Source organism: Heloderma suspectum, chromosome 2 (genome assembly GCF_057233095.1).
Source record: "Heloderma suspectum isolate Gila_16-S chromosome 2, 16-S_ref, whole genome shotgun sequence".
NCBI lineage: Eukaryota > Metazoa > Chordata > Lepidosauria > Squamata > Helodermatidae > Heloderma > Heloderma suspectum.
In genome coordinates, this window is record NC_139459.1 from 367437531 (window position 1) to 367459821 (window position 22291).

Here is a 22291-nt window from a genome sequence, read left to right on the forward strand (position 1 = left end):
TATAATCTCATGGAATGTGGCAATCGAGACTACCATACAGCTGTGTTGTTTTGGGAATAAACCAGCCCTTGAGAGAGAATTGGAGAGCCATGTCTTAATTCCTCCACAGTAATCTCAGACCTGGCACTCTTTGTGCCCTTGAAGGTTCTGTGTGGACTGGAGAAAAATCCAGAATTTAGTGCCCTCAGTGTGCTGGCTTACTGGGGCATTTCCACACATAGTTGCTAGACCTGTACCAAGCTGGGTCCGGGACAGTGAAACCACCTTGGTCTCTGGGCCTATGCACTCTAAGCAGGATTCCACCTGCTTTTCAGAACGTAGCAAACCCACGGGTTCTGTTGCTCTCAGGCAGAAAGAATCAGCTCTCTTTCCCATTGCTCCACCCCAGCTAAGGAGGATGTAATCTGGCTGTCTCTGTGTGCAGAGAGACTCCAATTTGGGAGAAAGAGACTAAGGAGAAACACCTGGGTTCTGATTCTGCAAACTAACTGCATTTGGGGTGCTGGCTGCCTCCCTAGAGACCTCCCTCTCTGGCTTCAGCACAGCTGATCTGTTAGGCTTCTGGGATTCTATGGTGGGTCAATTCTATATATGAATTTCTTACAGCTGTTAATGTTTCCTGGTGATTTGATGACTGGATGATTATTCTTTTGAATATGTTGTAGTTTTCTGCTATTTCATCTCACCAGGATTGACTCATGTGTGGACTTCTGTCCACTGGAAAGGCAGGATTATAAATGTTTTATTAGATAAAGACAGACAAATCCTGCTAGACTGGAAGAAGGGATCTGAAGGAGCTGAAATATGCAATCAAATTCAACGTGGCCCCTGCAGGGGAGGGCTTCAACTCTTCCTTGCAAATGTGCCTGTTCTGCGTTGCCGTTCTCTAATCAGTGTTTCGCTTTTTGAATTCTGCTTTCTGAGGGCTCTGTCCTAAAAAGCAGTCTCAAAATACAAAATAAATAAATACAGGACATGTGCCAAAAATGGTGATATCATCTTCCTTAGGATTAGTGCATTGGCAACCCGACAATACAATTAGACAAGAAAACAGGGAGCTTACGGAGAGAGGCCATGATCCCACAGTTCTCCTCCATGATTTGCCTGTGCAGGGCTCTCTGGTCAGGATCCAGCAGTGCCCACTCCTCCTCCGTGAAGCACACAGCAACCTCCTCAAACGTCACCAGACCCTGGAGGAAAAAAGAAAGTGTTTCCTTCTCAAACATAATGTAAAATGCAGTGGCTGCGCATTATCGTGCAGGACTGAAACTCGCTTGCTGTGAAACCCAGTTGCTGGGGGATCAACAGCAAGAAATGGCTGTGGCCCTCCTGTCCTGCTCGTGGCTTCCCAAGAGCAATCTGGTCGGCCACTGTGGGAAACAAGATGTTGAACTAGAGGGGCCTTTGGTCCCATCCAGCAGGTCTCTCTGTATAATCTTAGCTTTGCCAGAAGGAAAAAGGAAAGAGATGTATTCTGGCCCTGGAGGTGAGCAGGGGATGGAGGCACCCAGGCTGCTCCATGCTAGTCTCCCCTGTGATCCTTCCCCCTACCTGATCCAGTTCCACTCCGTCACAAAGAAAGAGAGATGGCTGAGTACCCATTGCTGGTGTCATTCTATCTCCTGCAAGAGACAAAGATGGTAAGAAGCCAGCAGAATGTGCTTAGAGATTAAGATTCCAATCCGAAACACACTTTTTAGAGAGTAAACCCCTTTAAACACAATAGGACTTCTTTCCCACTAAAATGCATAGGGTTGCATTGCAACTGATGTAAGTCCAAGTACCCCTGGGTGTTATGAGATAACTTGTCTTTGATTTCATTTCGATATTTATACCCATTTTATGCTTCAGTTGGGTGAAAATGTGTATCTCCCCACAGATGGATTTAAAATTGATTCCCCCCCTGTGCAATTCATCCTGACCCTGCAAAGACGCACCTTCACCACCCTCCTGCCGGATCGCCCTTCGTGGGGGGCTCTGTCTGGCATCTGATGAAGCCCCCTCTGCTGCAGGGAAATCAGGTCCCACTTCTGCAAACAGACTCTGCACCTGAAACAGCAACCAGCATCCACGACATGGAATGAAAAGAAGGATTAGAAAAGAGACAGGCAAAAATGTTTGAGGTGAGGTATGAGACATCTCCCCTCAGGTAATTAGTAGAAGGTTGGGCAATTAGTAGAGACTTTTAGGATACCCTCCCTCACATTCCCGACCCCCTTGGGTGAAATGCTCTCACCTGCTGCTCTTCCTGATTCTCCTCCTCTGCCTGGCTCAGGAGGAAGCCTTCTGCCAGGGCCACCGCCTGGGAACTGGTCTCCGCTCCACACTCTCTCACCCAACTCGCCATCTCCACTGGAAGGACAGTCAGGAACTGCTCCAGGATCACCAGGTCCAGGATTTGGTTTTTGGTGTGTTGCTCTGGTTTCAGCCACCGCTGGGAAAGATTGTGGAGTTGGTGGCAAACCTCTCGGGGGCCCTCAGCCTCCTGGTAGCAGAACTGCCTGAAACGCTGGAGCTGCACGTCTGAGCTGACCATGTCCTCACCCAGATCCTTCTGCATTGTTGCTTCCCAGAATTCGCCACTGCTCCTGGTCTTGACGGCATCAGGGCCTCTTCCTGCTTCAGGTCCAGCTATGTCTCGCTCAGCCATCTTTAATTCGTGCTCCAAGCAAATCTCCAAGAGGGCCAAAGCCCTCTTAACAGGCAGTGCTACCAAAGCTCTGCAAAACAAAGACATTGTTCAATGAAAGAATTATTAAACTGTCAGAAGAAGATGAAATGTAGAGGACTTCAGCTAGTCACCAGCTCTTGTCCCAGAAGGAAAGGCAGGCAACTGCCAAGACTCCAAGACAAATTAGAAACTTGGGGAGGTTCCTTCACCTGAGAGCCACACACCAAAGTCCTTCATTTGCCTGAGAGTCAAAGATGTCGCATCTATTCCACTCCACTCCTGATCAATCTCCAACCATTCCCCCCGCACCAAGCAAATTCCATCTTTTGCCATCCCTTCAGGCCTTACCCATTTTTCCAGCAAGCCCCCTGCCACAGTCCTCTTTCTGATGCCTTCTGCTGTTGCCATGTTCTCCGTTAGCCTCTCTTACACTAAACTACCTCAAAATTGGTTTAAATTAAGGCTGTCACCCCTTTAAAAAATCTTCGTCAGTCATCTGGTTTGAAAAGTCAATGTATTTATCATCCAAATTCACATATGCATAAAAGTTAGCTTTTTATGTATTTGTGACATACTTGTTTTACATTTTATTAAAAAAAGTTTAATTGTCACCATCCGATTCACCCTCATTTTCTGAGATAATCAGAAAACTAACTATCACAACTAAGAGCTGCTTTACTGGAACAGGGTAAAAGTTCACACAGGACAGTGTCCTGCTTTCAAGGAAACCGCAATATTTTTTCATTCTCTTTCATTGTTTCCTTCCTGATCAATAATAACAATTGGAGTCTTCCTTGAATGGACTCCCTTCTACCTGTCCCTCTGCACAGGCATTCATCAGACTACCTGTGCAACCCAGGGCCGACCCAAGACATTTTGCTGCCTTTAACCATTGTCCCTGCTCCTGCCAAAACAGAATGTCTGCATAGCAAATGCCCCCCTGCCTCCCAGCCCTGGTACCCAAGACTGGTGAAGTTATTTTCACACCTAAGAAAATTTCACAAGGGCCTCCCCCGCTCCCTTGCAGTAAAAAACACAGTAAGAGTAGAATAAATAAAAAATTAATTAAAGAACAAACATTGTGCTGCCCTTTCAGGACACCCCAAAGCTGCTGCCTGAAGCAGCCTCTCACCCTGCCTCAACCCAGCTTTTCAACCCAATTTGTATTTACTGTAGACATACTTCATTTTATATAAAATAATGAAAAAGACCCATAACATTTCTCCCTGGTTTTCTGAGGTATACTGCCTCAGCAAATGGAGGCACGATTTCTAACTAACATAGTTAGGAAGTGCTTTACTGGAACAGAGCAAATTCTCTCACAGGACAGCGTCCTGCTTCTGAGGAGTCCAGAGGTTTTGTGCCCCACCGAAATTGGGATTCACTGGCCATGCTCCGCTGAGGTCCTTTCTCTCTCTCTCTCTCAAGGCCTTTTTTTTTTAGTTCTTTCCACTTCCCCCATCCTCTTCCTCCTCCTTGGACAGCCTCCTCTCCAGATGCCTCTCAGTGCAGGCGTGCCTCAGAAAGTCCGTGCAACACAGGGCTGGCTGAATATATTTGGCTTCTTTTAGCAAATACCCACTCACTCACCCCTCAGTCAGAGTGCGTGGCAGCCAAGGCTGAATGTAGTTCTACTAATTCTGGTACCTCATGCAAAAACCTACAAAAAATGGACAAAAAATCCCCAAAGTGCCTCTCCTGTTCTCTGGCAGCAAAAATATAGGAAGAGTCAATTAAATAATGCAGTATTTGGGGCGCTTTCAGGACAACTCAACTCATCTGCCTGAGTTGAAGATGCCCAAATTCAACCCCCTCACGCTGCCTCATGGTAAGGGGGGGCACTCCGTCTCCCTCCGCCCAGCATTGCCTGCTTTGGTCAGTGCAGCGATTCCAGCAGAGAAGAGGGAGCATCTCAGCCACACGGACAACTGCACCTCAGGACCCACGTTGGTGGAGGGAGGGGTGAGCAGTGCTGGATTAATGGGGGAATGGATGGATTGACTAGCTGATTATCTTTTAGGTATTTAAAAATTTCTTGGCCACCTTTCAGGGCAGAAGCCCTCCCACTACATACTGCAATGAAATACATAACAGTTAAACTATTAAACGAGATAAAGCCACAAACACAATAAAATAGCTATAAAAACAACAATGAAAGTCAACAATGAAACCAGCAGCAGCAGCTGCAATTACAGCAACAACAGCTGTTGATAGTCAATGTAGAGCTATAGTATAGTCACTTGATCAGTTTGGTTTATCAATCCCACAGTGCAGTGCTTCTTTTTTTTAAAAGTGCTCCCGGGAATGAAAGGAGCCTTTGGGCTTTGCAGAAAGGAGGGAAAAAGTAAGCTGCCCTAGGTTGTAGGGGGAATCCGAAGTGGATCAGCCCCACAGCCCTATGGGGTGCAATGGGGGGAGAGCCCAAAATGTAAATTCAAGATCCTCCACTGCAACGCTGGGGAGTTGAATTTGGGGCCAACTGGGGCCCCACCCCCTCCATGTCCCTCCCCCGCCCCTGCAGCCCAGGGACCCCCTTCACCCCAATGGCCAAGGCGGGGCGGGTCTCACCTGATCCCACCCAGGAGGCACCCACGCAGCACCTGCAGGAAGCTCCAAGGCCTCTTTCCTCTGGGGGAAGGAGGCGGGACAGGAAGGGCCTTTGTGGGGGGGTGCATTTCCTGTGGGGGACACGGCCCCTCCCCCCCAAACCCCCTTCTCTTGACCTCTAGTTGGGTCCTTTTAACCCTTGGATGGCCGAGCTCCAAGATCCTTTCTCTGGCTCTGTCAAAGGAGGGCCGCGGAAACCCTGGTTTTTGGCTTCCCCTCCAGTGTTGCCCTGGGTGGGGGGTGCTCCCACAACACGCACGTGCTTGGGCGGGGGTACAAACCTACACGTTGGGTGGGATACACACAGATGGGGCTGGGTGGGGACACACGCACACCCCTCTGCTTTGGGGTGGCTTGGGAAAGAGGGCTGCAGCCTCCACCCCCCTCGCCCCCGGCACGATCAGGCGAGCCCGCAGATCAGGGGTGGGTTTCCCTTGCTAGCACTAGTGCTAACCAGAGAATCCCTTGCGGATCTCCGATGAGAAAGAGAGAGGAAGCGCGGCTGTGGCAGCAGGGACACTGCGTGTGGCGGGGGGCGGGTCTGGTGGGCCAGCAGAAAAGGTGTAGTGGGTCACGTACACCCCGCGAGCTCCACTTTTCGCACCCCAGATTTAGATGGATGCGTTTTCCCCTGTTATTTACATACACCAAATGGTCTCAGTCTGTGTATCTCCCGGACAAAGGGGGCACTACACGCCTCCCATGGAAGCGCCCCCGGTGTGGTCTCGTGCAGGGGGTGGGCAGGAGGTAGATCAGGGTCTAGTGGTAGACCTTGGGGTGATCCGATGTGGAGCAGAAAGGGATTCGAACTCCCACCTGTTCTAAACACAGACAGAAAAGGCTGCACTTTGCTGCACACTTGTGCACCAGATCTATGAGCAAGCGGTACATTTCTGAGCCTCAGTGTTCCCCAGCAGTAACGTGGGACACTATGCTCAAGAGGGCAGGCAAGGCCTGCGGATCCTTAAAATTGCTGGCCTTGTGCTACTTGTTGGCCTCAGCGTGGCCTCGTCCGGATCTTTATGGAGCTCTGCTGATCAGGTTTGCAGGGTGATCCATGCAATCAGGATCCGTGGCCAACAGCAACACAGATGTAGATTTTTACGATTGTACGCAGGCCATCCCACCCTGTGGCTCCTGGAGTGGGGTGCTGGCACGTCCTTCGTGACTAGCCAGGGTCTTTCGGCAGCCTCTTTCTGGCCGGCCATTCCGATGGAATTCCCTCCCCACTGGTATGTGGGAGGTGGCCACTGTGGCACGCTTTGGGAGAGAACGAAAGACCCATCACTTTACCCAGGCATTCCCTGAGTGGATGTGCTGCCCAGTTTGTGGATCATGGTGTTGTAAGGATTTCACTTTAATGTTTTAATAAGCAGTTTCTATAAATGTTTTTGTATTTATTATGAAGTATATTAATGTAGTTTAATGGATATTACAATGGATTTCAATTTTAATCTCCCTGTGAATAGCTTACAGATTTTTCTTAAATACTATAACCGATAATAGATTTATTCAAAAATCATCATCTCTCTGTAAAGAGTGGGCAACATGTACCCCATGTGGCCCCTGCTACCCCCAAACTTATTTTAATTTTTTTAAAGTTATCTTGCAAACAGGCTAATTTTGACCCTTTTTGTGCTCCATAGCTTTTAATTTTTTTATTTTTTTCATTGCTCCGGGGAGGGGGATGGTCCACAACCCATGGTTTGCTATTGGGTTGAGAACTCTGGGCTGTTCATGATTAACAAGACATAGTTAAACCATAGTGCAGGGTTCACACATAACAAGCCATGATTCAACAACCCGCAATTCAGCAACTACCCAGGATTCATCAACAACCCATACTCAATCCATACTCTCGGTTGTTGTTTTGTGTGAACAACATGTAAAACTGTCTAGGTCAGAAGTAAGACCACTGCTCTTGATGTTGCATAAAATTCACCTAAGTTTAAGACAAAATTGAGTAAGAAATAAAATATAACAACCTTATTTCATTAAATACTTTGATAATAAAAGCTTCATATTTCAAATATATGCCTCAGGGTCTTTTCTTAACAGCATCATTACTTCATTCAATTTGTGTTATTTCCAACAAGGAAGCCAATAATTGAGGTGTTTAGCAAAGTCTCAATACTACTACTAACAATATTGATTTATTATATTGCTATGCCACCCAATAGAAATATTGGATGATACAGAAACTCTCTGGTATAGAACCTCTTGAAAGAAGGATAAATAGAACAGAGAAAAGCCTACCCTGGGTTCAAATTAACAAGATGTGAGGATTTCGATTTAGGATATAGGCTGGCAACTGCGAAGTCCCGCTGTCCGCATTTGGAATGTATCTCAGCTTTGTAAGCTGATATGCGAACAACCCATTTGCTCCTGCTTGCAGCCCTATTGCTCCTCCCTTTATGGCACGAGCAAACAAACCAGAAAGCCTTTAACCAGTTCCCTGTTCCATACAAATGAAGAAACCATGGTAATGAGCTTCAGAACTACCCAGGATAGTTGGTTTGAAGTTGGTTTAACAGCCTGACTTGTTCTGAAGCTAGAAACTGTAGTCCCCTGGGTCAGAAAGAAGAGGAAACTGTGGTTAATCCCAGCTCTCATGAAAGGAGGAACACAGGGCTGTGTGCACGGGCAGAAGGCTTGTTTGTATCTTGGCCTCTTAAGCAGAGATGCGATCATCTGAACTGGCTCACTAAATTCAATGCAGCTTCCTGATTTGTAAGCATTCTTCGGATTGTGGCCTGAAATCCACTGGCTAAAGTAATCCTAGAGACAAAAGCAGCCTTCTTTGAGAATTCAGAGAAAAATAAAGAGGCTGAAGGCAAGGCCTTCCGTCTCTTCAGAAATATGTCCTGGGAAATCATAGCTCAGCTTAACTTCAGTAGTCGATGGGTGTTATGGATAGCCCAGTGGCAGAGTCGCACTTCCTGAGCGCAATCAACTTCAATATTTCCTGGGCGGGGGCGGAAAGTAATGTTTCGCAGGAATGTCGAATTGTGTTAATTAGCTGACAATGAATTTCATATAACTTATTTCTTTTAATGAGGGAGGAAGTAGATCAAGGAAAAGCAGTATCAAATCTGAAGTGGAAGGCAGGACAATCAACACTCTTTTGCTTAATGGTTGGACATATTTGTGACCTCTGACCGAGACTCTTCCCACAATCAGAGCAGATGTTAAGTTCTCCCTGAGGCTCCACTGTAAGGTAGGACCTATAGCACAGCTGAGTACAGCCTTCCCCAATCTGAGGCCCTCCAGATGTGTTGGACTACAACTCCCATAACCCCCAGTTGCTGGGGAAGTATATCTGACCTATCGGAAGGTGTGAGGATAAATAGAGGCTCCTCCAACAATCTTGTTCTTTCTACAGCTTATTTCCGTTATGGTTTCTGCACAAAAAAGCTGGTGTGTGAATGACACTTTAATCACAGTAAAAAAACCATTTAGCATAATTGTGCCATTAAGTATTATGAACTTTGCTAAAAAAAAAATAAGTGGTCCAGTGCAGAGTTGTCAGGTTTCTTACGCCTGGAGTTTTGTTTTGAATTTATTCTTCATACAGTAGATCTCACAAGTCTGTCACTTAATGCAAAACATGGCTTAAGTGTAAATGAATCTCATTCAACACTCCAGGTATTTCTATGGTTTCTCCCTGATGTAAGTTATTAGATGAGAAGTAAGAAAAGATTTAAAGGTTTTTTCCACATTCCAAAAAGTTTTAAAACTTCTCTCCCGTGTGATTTCTTTGAGAAGCAAGCTGCTTGTTTCCACTAAAGCTCTTTCCATCCTCCAAACATTTATATGGTTTCTCCCCTGTATGAGTTCTTATATGCTGAGTGAGTGTTCGCTTCTCACTAAAGCCCCTTCCACACCCCAAACATTGATAAGGTTTCTCCCCTGTGTGAATTCTTTTATGTCGAGTGAGAGTTCCCTTCTCACTGAAGCTCTTCTCACACTCCAAACATTGATATGGTTTCTCCCCTGTGTGAATTCTTTGATGAGAAGTGAGATTTGTCTTCCCTAGGAAGGCCTTTTCACACACCAAGCATTTATATGGTTCCTCTCCTGTGTGAGTTCTTTGATGAGAAGTGAGATAACTCTTTGTACTGAAGCTCTTTCCACATGTCAAACAATGATATGGTTTCTCACCTGTGTATGTTCTTTGATGAAGAATGAGAGTCATCTTCCGACTGAAGGTCTTTTCACACTCCAAACATTTATATGGTTTTTCCCCTGTGTGAGTTCTTTGATGAGAAGTGAGATTGCTTTTATCACTGAAGCTCTTTCCACACTCCAAACAATGATATGGTCTCTCCCCTGTGTGAGTTCTTTGATGAGAATTGAGATTTGTCTTCCAACTGAAGCTCTTTCCACAGTCCTTGCATTTATATGGTTTCTTCAATGTGGGAATTTTGCAATGAGCTTTAATGTTTGATTCAGAATTGAAAGCTTTCCCACGCATATGGCACCTATTCTTCTCCTGTCTTTTATGTATTTGTTCCTGCATTATGATATCATGGTAGCCATTGCCCTGAGAAACACAGTAATTATTCTTCATATTCCAATTTACTTCATTTTTACTTTTTTGCTGGTCACTATTTTTACATTTGTCTCTTTTCAGTGACATCCCACATAGTTCTTTCTTCTTCTCTGCTTTACAGCTGTCACTTTCTGGCAGGAAGACAAGAAATTGGTAAAAGCCTGTGTTAGCAATAAAACTTCAAATAACTGAGCACCCCCAATTAATGATTTTGATAAAAGGAAGGATTGAAAAGACTTAGAAGGGATGCAGTTCTTACCATGTGTGTAACTACCTCTGTTGACTGCCATTAACTGAGACTAGTGGTGTGGGACAATGCATTTGACTGGGGCCATAAAGACCTGGGTTCAGCTTTCAGCTCAGAAATGAAATGTCCTGCATGTTTCTGGGCCAGTTACTCTCTTGGCCTAGTCAACCTCACAGGTTTGCTATTAGGCTGCTCATCACTGCAGAAATCCAGTGAAATTTGGCAACCATGGACAATTTTTCCTTCACAAACCCTTCCCAGCCCCAAGGCTGGGAAAGGCCAAACAGCCCTGAAGTGACCTCCCCGAGAGAAATAAATTACCAACTCAGGTGCTAGACAATTTATGAGCCTCTCAGGAAAGTTGCAGTCTTGAATAGCTGCAGGCTGAGCATTTCCTTCGCTGAGCACCCATCCTAAATCGCCTACTGTTACATTTGAGATGGCTCTGCAAGCAGTTGTCAGAACTGCATTGTTCTCAGCCCAGAACAGCTCTTGTCACCACCCAGGAATCTTCCTGTGACTCCTTTGTGGCTTTGTAATATCAGACCTCACACCCTTTGCACCTTTAAAGGTTTTGTGGGAATTGAATAAAAATCCAGATTTTCGTGCTCTCAGTGTGCCGGCTTACTTGCGTATTTCCATTCATAGCTGTTGGACCAGTACTAAGCTGGGTCCAAGCTACTGAACCGTCCTTGGTCTCCTGGCCTACCCGTGATTGGCTGGATTCCACCTGCTTTTCAAAGCGTGGAAAACCCAGGAGTTCTGTTGCTCTCAGGTGGCGAGAATCAGCTCTCTTTCCCATCCCTCTGCCCCAGCTAAGGAGGATGTAATCTGGCTCTCTGGGCATCTATCTGTAAAGAGAGAAACAGCTGGATTTGGGTTCTGTAAACTAACTGCATTTTGGGGTGCTGGCTGCCTCCCTAGAAACCTCCATCTGTGGCTTCAGGACAGCTAATTTGTCAGGCTTCTGGGATTCTATGATAGGTCAGTTCTCTGCTTGTATTTCTTAAGCTCTAAATGTTTCCTGACGATTTGAGAACCAGATGCTGATTATTCTTTTGATTATGTTGTAGTTTTCTAATATTTTGCCTCACCAGTATTCTGTGTAGATTTTTGTTTAATGGAAAGGCAGGATTTAGTACATAAAATTGACAAATTCTGGTAGATGGGATGATCTGGAGGTGCTGAAATATGTAACCGAAGTCCATAAGACCCCTGCAGCGCAGGCCTCCAACTATACCTTGAAAATATGCATGTTCTGGGCTGCCTTTCCCTAATCAGTGTTTTGGTTTCTGATCCCTGCCTTCTGAAGGCTGTGTCCTAAAAGGCAGCCCAAAATCTAAAATAAATAAATAATAAGATATGTGCCCCATATAGTAACATTATCTTCCTTCCTCATCATTATTGCATTTGGAATCCCATAATATCATTGAGGAAAACAAGGAGCCTTACCGAGAAAGGCCATGATCCCATGGTTCTCCTCCATGATTTGCCTGTGCAGGGCTCTCTGGTCAGGACCCAGCAGTGCCCACTCCTCCTCCGTGAAGCACACAGCAACCTCCTCAAAAGCCACCAGAGCCTGGAGGAAAAAAGAAAGTTTCCTACTCAAGGATAATGTAAAGTGTGGTAATTCAGCATTCTCCTGCAGGATTGAAACTTGCTTGCTGTGAAAAGCAGTTGCTGGGGGAACAAGAGCAAGAAATGGCTGTGGCCCTCCTGTCCTGCTTGTGGGCTTCCCAAGAGGCCTCTGGTCAGCCACTGCGAGAAACAGGATGCTGGACTAGACAGGCCTTTGGTCCCATCCAGCAGGGCTCTCTGTAGGATCCTAGCTTTGCTAGAAGCAAACAGAAAGAGAGAGAGATTCTGGCCCTGGGAGGTGAGCAGGGGACAGAGGCACCCAGGCTGCTCCCTGCCTGTGTTCCCAGGGATCTTTCTGCCTACCTGATTCAGTTCCACTCCGTCACAAAGAAAAAGAGATGGCTGAGTACGCATTGCCAGCGTAGTTGTATCCCCTGCAAGAGACAAAGATTGTAGGAAGCCAGTTGAATGTGCTTAGAGATTAAGATTACAATCCTAAACACACTTCCTAGAAAGTAAGCCCCTTTGAACACATAGGAGGTACTTCCCAGTAAAATGCAGAGGGTCACATTGCAAGCGATGCAAGTCTAAGTGAAATTAGGTGTTACGAGATACCTTTTCTTTTCTTTGGATATTTATAACCATTTCATGGTTCAGTTGGGTGAAAATGCATATCTCCCCAGAGATGGCTATTAAACTGGCTCCCCTCCCATGCAATTCATCCTTACCCTGCAAAGTTGCACACTGATCACAGTCCTGCTTGATCCCCCTTTTTGTGGGTCTCTGATTCATGTCTGATGGAGCCCTCTCTGCGGCAGGGAAATGAGGGATCGCTTCTGCAAACAGACTCTGTACCTGAAACAGCAACCAGCATCCAAGACATGGAATGAAGAGAAGGATTAGAAAAGGAAAGAGACAGGCAAGAATGTTAGGGAACAGGTATGGGACATCTGTCCTCGGATGATTTCCAGAATGGGTTGGACAATTAGTAGAGAGTTTTCGGATACCCTCCCTCACATTCCTGTCCCCTTGGATGAAATGCTCTCACCTGATGCTCTTCCGGCTTCCTGTCCTCTGCCTGGCTCAGGAGGAAGCCTTCTGCCAGGGCAACCGCCTGGGAACTGGTCTCCGCCCCACATTCTCTCACCCAGCTCACCATCTCCGCTGGCAGGATGGTCAAGAACCGCTCCAAGATCACCAGGTCCAGGATTTGGTTTTTCGTGTATTGTTCTGGCTTCAGCCACTGACAGGAAAGGCCATGGAGTTGGTTGCAAACCTCTCGGGGCCCCTCAGCCACCTGGTTGCAGAACTGCCTAAAATGCTGGAGCTGCCCATCTGAGCTGACCATGTTATCCAGGTCCTTCTGCATTGTTGTTTCCCAGAATTCTCCACTGCTCTCAGTCTTGAGGGCATCAGGGCTTCTTCGTGTTTCAGGGCCAGTGGAGTTTTGCTCGGCCATCTGTGATCCGTGCTCAAAGGAATTCCGCAAGATGGTCAAAGCAGCTTCTCACTCTTATGCCAATCTTTCCAGGCAATGACTACCTTAACAGGCAGCGCTACTAAGGCTCTGCAAAACAAAGACATGGTTCAATGAATGAAAGATTACACTTTCAGGACAAGACAAGATGTAGAGGATTCCAGCTGGCAACCAGGTCTTGTCCCAAAAGGAAAAGGAGGAGAATGCCAGGACTCAAAGAGAAACTAGAGACTGGGGGAGGTTCCTTCACCTGAGGGCCACACACCAAAGTCTTCCATTTGATTGAGAATCAGACGTTGTTGCATCTACTCCAATATGCTCCCCACTGATCTCTAACCATTCCTCACCCCACAAGCAAACTCTGTCTCTCAGCCTTCCTTTGAGGCCATTCCCTTACCCATTCTTCTTGCAAGCCCCCTCCACCCCCCTCTTTGTGATGCCTTCTGCTGTTGCCATGTTCTCCTTTAGCCTCTCTTACACTAAACTACCTTAAATTAAGGTAGTTAAATTGACACCTTAAATTAAAGGTGTCAATCATATAAAAAAACATATTTGTTGATTATTCATCTGGTTTTCAAAAGTCAATATATTTATCAACCAAATTCACATACGCATTTAATGTTAGACATTCTGATGAGCACATTGCTGTTTATTTATTCTAGACATATTGGCTTAACATTAAAAAAAAGTTTAATCCCCAGCAAATGATTCCCCCTGATTTCTGAGCCAGAGGCTCCATCCTTAAGTATCACACCTCAGAGCTGCCATAGCGGAGCAGGTTAAAAGTTCACACAGGACAGCATTCTGCTCCAAGATAACCAGCATTTTTATTCCCCACAGCAGCTGGGATTGACTGGTTGGTCTGTGATGTTCTTTTTTTCCTATCCAAGTTTTTAAAAACACTTCTTTTTCGTTGTGTTTCACTTCCCCCCTTTCCTGTTGATAATAACAATTAATCTCTCTTCCTTAAACCGACGTCTCTGTGCAGAGGTTCATCAGAGTATCTGTGCAATACAGGGCTAGCCCAAGACATTTTGCTGCCTTTAACCATGTCCCCTGCTCCTGCCAAACCTTCAAAATGTTTGCTTAGCAATCCCCCCCCCCCCCCAGTCATTACCCAAGACTGGTGAAGTTGTTTCTGCACCTGAGGAAGAAAATCTCACAAGGGCCTCTCTCCCTCCTGGCAGTAAAAAGCACCATTAAGAGTACAATAAATAAAACATAAATTAAAGAACAAACATTGTGCTGCCCTTTCAGGACACCCCAAAGCTGCCGCCTGAAGCAGCCTCTCACCCTGCCTCAACCCAGCTTTTCAACCCAATTTGTATTTATTGTAGACATACTTCGTTTTATATAAAATAATGAAAAAGACCCATAACATTTCTCCCTGGTTTTCTGAGGTATACTGCCTCAGCAAATGGAGGCACGATTTCTAACTAACATAGTTAGGAAGTGCTTTACTGGAACAGAGCAAATTCTCTCACAGGACAGCGTCCTGCTTCTGAGGAGTCCACAGGTTTTGTTTAATTTATTAAACATAAATTAAAGAACAAACGTTTTGCTGCCCGTTCAGGACACCCCAAATCAGCTGCCTGGAGCAGCCCCCTCACTTTGCCTCAGCCCACCTTTTCAACCCCATTGTTATTTCTTTTAGACAAACCTTGTTTTATATCAAATAATTGAAAGGACATAACATTTCACCCTGATTTTCTGAGGTACAGCAGACGGAGGCACCATTCCTAGTTATCGTAGCAAGGAGCTGCCTTACTGGAAAAGAACAGAAGTTCTCACAGGACAGTGTCCGAGCTTTGAGGAGAACACAGACTTCATGCCACACAGAAAATGGGATGCGCTGGCCATGCTCCATGGAGGTCTTTTTTCTCTATCGGGGTTTTTTACCTCCTCTCCCCTTCCACATCATTATCATTCTCCTCCTCGGACGGCCTCCCCTCAGGTGCCTTCCTGTGCAGGTGTGCATCAAAAACTCCTTGCAACACAGGGCCGGCTGAAGATCTTTGGCTTCTTTTAGTGAACACCCTCTCGCCCACCCCTGCGCCAAAGTGCACGGCAGCCAAGGCTGAAGGCTGGTCTAATACACCCAAGGCACAGAAAACCCCTCAAGTGCCTCCTCTGCTCCCTGGCAGCAAAAATACAGGAAGAGTCAACTAAATAATGAAGTTTTTGGAGCCCTTTCGGGACACCCCAACTCAGTGGCCTGAAGCGACCCCCTCACGCTGCCTCATGGGGGGGGCACTCCGTCTCCCTCCGCCCAGCATTGCTTGCTTTGGTCGGTGCAGCCAATCCTGCGGAGAGCGACACAGAACATCTCAGCCACATGGAGATCAGGGGCATCAGGGGAGCCACGCTGGTGGAGTGAGGTGGCGGGCAGCTTAGCTCGATTAATGGGGGCAATAATTTTCATCCATGTACAGAACTATAATCAACTGATCAGTTTGATAAATGGACTCAGTATTGCAGCTCTTCCTTAAAAATGTGCTCCCTCAAATGAAAGCTTTGCAGACGGGAGGAAAAAAGGAAGCTCCCATATATATATGAGTGGACACACACACACACACACACACACACCCAAATGGGTCGGCTGCACAGCCCACCTCCGTATGGGCTGAAGGGGGGGGGTCCAGCTTGCACTCCTCAGCCCTCTCACACCTTCAACCCCCATGTCCCACCCACGTCTCCAGAGCCCAGGGACCCCCTTCACCCCAATGCACAAGGCGGGGGGGGGTCTCACCTGATCCCACCCAGGAGGCACCGATGCAGCACCTGGGCGAAGCGCCAAGGCCTCTTTCCTCTGGGGGGAGGAGGCGGGACAGGAAGGGCCGGGGAGGGGGGGGCTGACTTTCTTGTGGAGGACACGGCCCCTCCCCTCTCCTCCTCCCCACATCCCCTTCCTCTCTAGGAATCCCGTTTGTTCCCTTTAACCCTTAGAGGGCCAGGCAGCGGGGTCCTTCCTCGGCATCTCCCCAAGGAGGGCCGCGGAGACCCGCTTGCGGCCTCCCCTCCGGCGCCGCTCGGCAGTGATCCCTCTTGCCTGGGTTTACTCGCGTGAGTTTGGGTCGCGGTTCTAAAACGCTGTTCCGTGGCTAGAGGCTGTTCTTGCCAGGAGGGTGAGAAGCTCACGGGAGGCCGGCCAGGAAACGGAGCTTGGGGGGCGGGAGGGCGAGAGAACCCCACCGCGCAGCCCTATGCACGTCTACTCAGGGGTGAGCCCCACTGAGTTCATTGCAGCTTGCGCCCCAGTGTAAGTATATAGCGTAAGTATATCGCAGCCTTCCCTGGCCTTCCAGACACTTCGGACTACAACTCCCATTATCCCTGAGCCTTTGCCATGCTGGCGTGGAGAGATGGGAGGTGCAATCCCTCACCTCTCCTGGGCCTCGGATCGGAGGACGTTGGCATATGGGGTGGTCGCCGTAGCCATCCCGGGAAAGAGCAACTCTGCTGCCTCCCTGACGGGCCGAGGGGCTGGGCGGGGGATGTCAAATGATGTATATATACACGCGCAGGGGGCAAGCGGGCGAAGGGGGACGTGGCTGGCAAATCTGCGGGAGAAGGAGCCAAAAATCAGAAGAAACCTGGATGGAGAGTGGTGTAGAAACACTCCAGAATCGAAGGAGCTGAGCTGAAAGTGAGAAGGGCGCGGGGAGAGGGGAGAGGGGGATCGGAGGAAAAGCAGGCCGGCGCTGGAGAAAAAAGGGGGAAAGGAGATAGGTGGGGCGGAGATGGGAGAAGAGACTGGGGGACGAACAGAGACCCGGAGAGAGAGGCAAGAGAGGAGGGAGAAATGGCTTTTACATGGAAACCCCCAACCTCCGCTCCTCTGCACTCCTGCCAGGAGCCACGTAACTTATCGGAGAGACAAGAGACCGACCCCCTCTTCCTCCATCGCCCCTTTAAGAGCAAGCTCGAAACAGCTTCCACTGCCCAAGGCTGGAGGAGTCGGCGGTTTCTGGAGGAAAGGTATCAGGGAGAAACCCCAGAGAGACATCTCATTTAACCCCCAGGAGGCCAAGCAGCAAGATCGCTTCTCTGCATCTCTCCAAACAGGCCCGCGGAAGCATCCTGCATTGCAACACGTGGGTTTGGGGCGTCGACCGGACTGTGGCTGGCAGCAATTTCACTTTTGTGTTCTGGACATTTCCTCTTCTTGCTGAATGAAACTTTTCAGCCAGTGTGCGCTTGGTTTTGGTTGCAACAGGCCTTTCTCTTTTGAGAGACTGTTCTTGCCAGGAAGCTCAAAAGGTTGACAGATGGGGGGGGGGGGGCGGGCAGGGGGTGAGGACCAGAGCAGCCCCTTAGCAAAGTTTTCATCAACTGACCTTTGAGGGTGCCCTACTTCCGTTGCACACTTCCTGAAATCTCCAGCAAGTCATTTTAAAGGTGGTCTAGGGTCCACCCCCTTTTCATGGCTTCCTGTTACCATGAATGGGAGCTGTGAAAAGGGGGTGAACCCTAGATCATCCTGAAAACAACTTGCTGGAGACTCAAGGGGGTGTGCAGTGGAAGCGGGGGACCCCAAGTGTCAATTCAACACTTCAAACCCTGAGGATCACTTTGCCACAGGGGCAATCAGGTCCCCCTTCCCCTCCAACCTGTCAAGGGCTGTCAATCTAGCCTTTATGCAGTCCCATCTTGTTAATTACCTTGTATGTTTCCTAGTACACTTCATACACTTTGACTGATGCAACAGCCAAGGCAATAGACAAGGCAACCGTATATATAGTTCAACAGGACCAGTGGCTTCCGATGTGATGCAGCGGCCTGGCCCTGCCTCCTGAGGAAGACCACATTTGGAGGCTGCCTTCCTGGCCTAGAGGAGGGGCCTTCCCCAAGCTAGCTGGTTTCCTGCACTGGAGGTCAGAAAATGTCTCCCCATCCACTTGTCTCCCCATCCACCATGCATCATTTTGTACACCTCTATCATGTCTCCCCTTCCTCACCTTCTTTCCAAGCTAAACAATCCCAGCTGTTATAACTTTCCCTCATAGCCCCTTGATTATTTTAGTTGCCCTTTTCTGCACTTTCTCCAACTCTACACTATCCTCTTTTAGGTGTGGCTCATCTGCTGTCATGGCCAAAGGAGGGACCTGGCCTCAGCACAGGCTCCTGATGCCCCAAAGCTCAAGGTGGGAGGAATTCTGCTTCCGCCGCTGCTCCATGATGTGAAATCAAATCCTGCTCTGGCTTGCCAGGGGTTGAATTTGGGCATCTCCCCTGCCCCGGTCTTCCCACCCCCTCCTCACTCTCCTGCCCCCATGTCGTATCCCCTCCCTTGAAGGCCAGGGCCTCCTCTTCACCCCAATGCAAAAGGCGGTGGGGGGAGGGGGTCTCACCTGATCCCCCACAGGAGGCACTATTCCATTAGGGGAGAGTGCATTACCTCTGGCATCTTAAGGGTGAGCTAGGGTCCACCTACTTTTCACAGCTCCCTTGTTACTGCTAATGGGAGCTGCGAAAAGGGAGTGGATCCTAGATCACCCTCAAAAAGACTTGCTGGAGACTCAGGGAGGTTTGCAATGGAAGCACAGGGGCCCCAAGTGTCAGATCAACACATCAGACCCTGAAGATCCCCTTGCTAAGCAGGCAATCAAGTCCCCCTTCCACCCCAACCAGTCAGTGGCTGTCAAACTAGCCTATATGCAGTCCCATCTTGTCAATTACCTTGTATGTTTCCTAGTACACTTTGTTCCCTTTGAGAGATGGAACTTCCCTAACTGCGGAAAAAAGGGGTGGGGGCAGGGGGAGGAGATAACGAAATAATAAAGATGTTTGCACAAATTCCTGGCACTGAAAAAATATTAAGTAAAAATTGGCCACATTTGCACAAATGTTGGGCCTAGAAAAAAGAAATGAAGCTGGGGAAAGCCAAGGGTATCACAATCAGAGTATGGAGGGGGATGGGACAGACAAGAAGGGTTCTGCCACCTAGGACCCTGCGACACCGAGCGGAGGACCGAAATTTGGCACAATTGTAGATGTCATTAGGTAGATCTCTAAAACCAAGGGTCACATTATTAGCTCAAGGGTGTATTATAAATTATCATAATATATAGCTCAAGAGGTGTCATTATTTTGAAACATATTTCTCTGAAACAGTTTTCTACTTGCCTTAAACAAAGGAGCAATTCCTTCTATGAAGCATTAACTTGGTTTTGCTAATTACACATATTTATTAAGTATTGGAATATGTATTTTTTCTTCTTATCCCACTTACAAAAATAAATGAAATAGTAGAGAAATTTGAAATGTGCTTAACTGAGAAAATCCATCCCACCCTTTACTTGCAGAATAGTTATGGTGCACACATTATTATTTTCCAGTATGTATTGATATAAGATATCATATTATGGATGATATTCTGGTGGTGACGGACTCGACCTTGGGGGAGCTGGGGGTGGTGACGGCCGATGGGAAGCTCTGGCATGGGCTGGTCCATGAAGTCACGAAGAGTCGGAAGCAATGGAACAAATAAACAAATTGGTATCAGAGAAAATATTGTTTAAGTTTCTTTGTTGTCTTAGCTACAGCACATTAATAGGCTCCTTGGTTTGGCATGCCTTTATACAGTACATCTACTAAGTCGGTCGTCTAATGTGAAACATGGCTTGTGTGTAAATGAATCTCATTCCATACTCCAGGTATTTCTATGGTTTCTCCCTGGTGTGAGTTATTAGATGAGGAGATTTAAAGGTTTTTTCCACATTCCAAAAAAATTTAAAACTTCTCCCCCATGTGATTTCTTTGAGAAGCAAGGTTTGACTGATGCAACAGCCAAGGCAATAGACAAGGAAAAGGTGTCCCCAACCAGTCACGTCTGACTCTAGGGTGCGGTGCTCATCCCCGTTTCTAAGCCGAAGAGCCAGCGCTGTCCAAAGACGCTTCCGTGGTCATGTGACCCGCATGACTGAACACCAAGGTGCACGGAACGCTGTTACCTTTCCCGCCGAGGCGGTACCTATTTATCTACTTGCAATTTCTTGCTTTCGAACTGCTAGGTTGGCAGGAGCTGGGACTGAAGACGGGAGCTCACTCCGTCACGCGGCACTCGGGTCTCGAACTGCTGTCCTGCCGACCTTCCAGTCTGCAGTTCAGCGTCTTAACCACTAAGCCACCGCGGCCCCTAATAGACAAGGCGACCCTATATATAGTTCAGCACCAGTAAGTGCACACTTTCCCAGCTGCAAAAAACTGGGGGGGGGGGGGGGGAGAGACACAATAAAAAAATGACAAAAACATTTGCACAAATTCATGGGGCCGAAATAACAAAAACAATGATGATGATGATGATGATGTTATGGTCCCATTTGTACAAATGTTGGGGCCAGAAAAAAAAATCTAGGGAACAAAAACAATCACAAGCAGAATAAGGAGCGGGATGCGACACGGAATCACAAGCAGAATAAGGAGCGGGACGCGACAGGTAGGCAAGATGGGTGGTGCCGCACAGGGCCCTGGAACACCAGCTAGAGGACCGAAATGTGGCACACTTGTAGATGTCATCAGGTAGATCTCTAAAGCCAAGAGTCACATTATTAGCTCAAGGGGTGTCATATCTATAATCAATAAAATTTTGAGGCTTTTGGGGAACATTTTTCCTGCTTTCCTCAAACAAAGAGCAATTTCTTCCCCCTTTCATGAAGCATTATCATAGTTTTGCTAATTACCCATATTTAAGCAGTATTGGAATGCATATTTTTTTTCTTCTTAACCCTTTTACAAAAATAAATATTTGTTAAAGAAATTTGAAATGCATTTAACTGAGAAAATCCATCTTGAACTGCACACTCCGATTATTTGTGGTCTGCACATAATTATTTTTAAATATGTACTGAAGTAAGAGAAAGTATTGTTTATTTACATTTATTTTTGTCTTAGCTACAGCATGTTAATAGTCTCCCTGGTATGGCATTCCTTTATACAGTACATCTCCCAAGTCTGTTACCTAATGCGAAACATAGCCTGAGTGTAAATGAATCTCATTCCATACTCCAGGTATTTCTATGGTTTCTCCCTGGTGTGTGTTATTAGATGAGAAATAAGATAAAATTCAAAGTATTATTTCAACAGCCCAAGCAGTTTTAAAACTTCTCCTCTGTGTGAGTTCTTTCATGAGAAGTCAGACGATTTTTCCGACTGAAGCTCTTTCCACACTCTAAACAATGAAAAGATTTCTCCCCTGTGTGAGTTTTTTGATGAGAGGTGAGATTTTTCTTTTCATTGAAGCTCTTTCCACGTTCCAAACAATGATATGGTTTCTCACCTGAGTGAGTTATTTGATGAGAAGTCAGACTGTTCTTTTCAGGGAAGCTCTTTTCACACTGCAAGCATTTACAGTTTCTCCCCTGTGTGTGTTCTTTGATGGAGAGTGAGATGTTCCTTCTGTCTGAAGCTCTTTTCACACTCCAAACATTTATATGGTTTCTCTCCTGTGTGAGTTCTTTGATGGAGAGTGAGATGTTCCTTCTGTCTGAAGCTCTTTTCACACTCCAAACATTTATATGGTTTCTCTCCTGTGTGAGTTCTTTGATGGGGAGTGAGATGTTCCTTCTGTCTGAAGCTCTTTTCACACTTCAAACATTTATAGGGTTTCTCCCCTGTGTGGGTTCTTTGATGAGAAGTGAGATGTGTCTTCTGTCTAAAGCTCTTTTCACATTCTGAACATTTATAGGGTTTTTCCCCTGTGTGAGTTCTCTGATGAGAAGTGAGATGTGTCTTCCAATTGAAGCACTTTTCACACTCCAAGCATTTATAGGGTTTCTCCCCTGTGTGAGTTCTTTGATGAGAAGTGAGATTTTTCTTATGACTGAAGCTCTTTCCACACTCCTTGCATTTATATGCTTTTTTCAATGAGAGAATTCTGCAATGAGCTTTAACATTTGATTCAGTATTGAAAGTTTTCCTTCTAATACAGAACCTATTCTTTTCCTGTCTTTGATGTATTTGTTCCTGGATTGTGATATCATGGTAGCCATTTCCCTGACAAGGAAAGGTATTATTTCTCTTATTCCGATTTACTAAATTTCTACTTTTCGGCTGGTTGCTATTTTCACATTTGCCTCTTTTCAGTGACATCCCACATGATTCTCTCTTGTTCTCCACTTTACAGCTGTTACCTTCTGAAATGAAAACAAAAAATTGGTA

At 46.8% G+C, this 22291-nt stretch overlaps 1 protein-coding gene across 1 annotated transcript in view; it reads right to left on the minus strand.

Annotated features, from left to right (window-relative positions):
* The window catches only part of LOC146355926 (uncharacterized), a 74905-nt gene that overhangs the window by 43753 nt on the left and 8861 nt on the right, over positions 1-22291 (minus strand). Inside the window, 20 exon segments of the mRNA XM_084829981.1 lie at positions 1064-1190; positions 1552-1622; positions 1938-2049; positions 2237-2720; positions 5240-5452; positions 9016-9961; positions 11530-11656; positions 12019-12089; positions 12384-12510; positions 12704-13126; positions 13198-13222; positions 15032-15221; positions 15366-15435; positions 15745-15799; positions 15882-15941; positions 16516-16772; positions 17022-17212; positions 18567-18599; positions 21216-21484; positions 21486-22266. Coding sequence (XP_084686107.1) covers positions 1064-1190; positions 1552-1622; positions 1938-2049; positions 2237-2720; positions 5240-5452; positions 9016-9961; positions 11530-11656; positions 12019-12089; positions 12384-12510; positions 12704-13126; positions 13198-13222; positions 15032-15221; positions 15366-15435; positions 15745-15799; positions 15882-15941; positions 16516-16772; positions 17022-17212; positions 18567-18599; positions 21216-21484; positions 21486-22266 — 4632 coding nt within the window.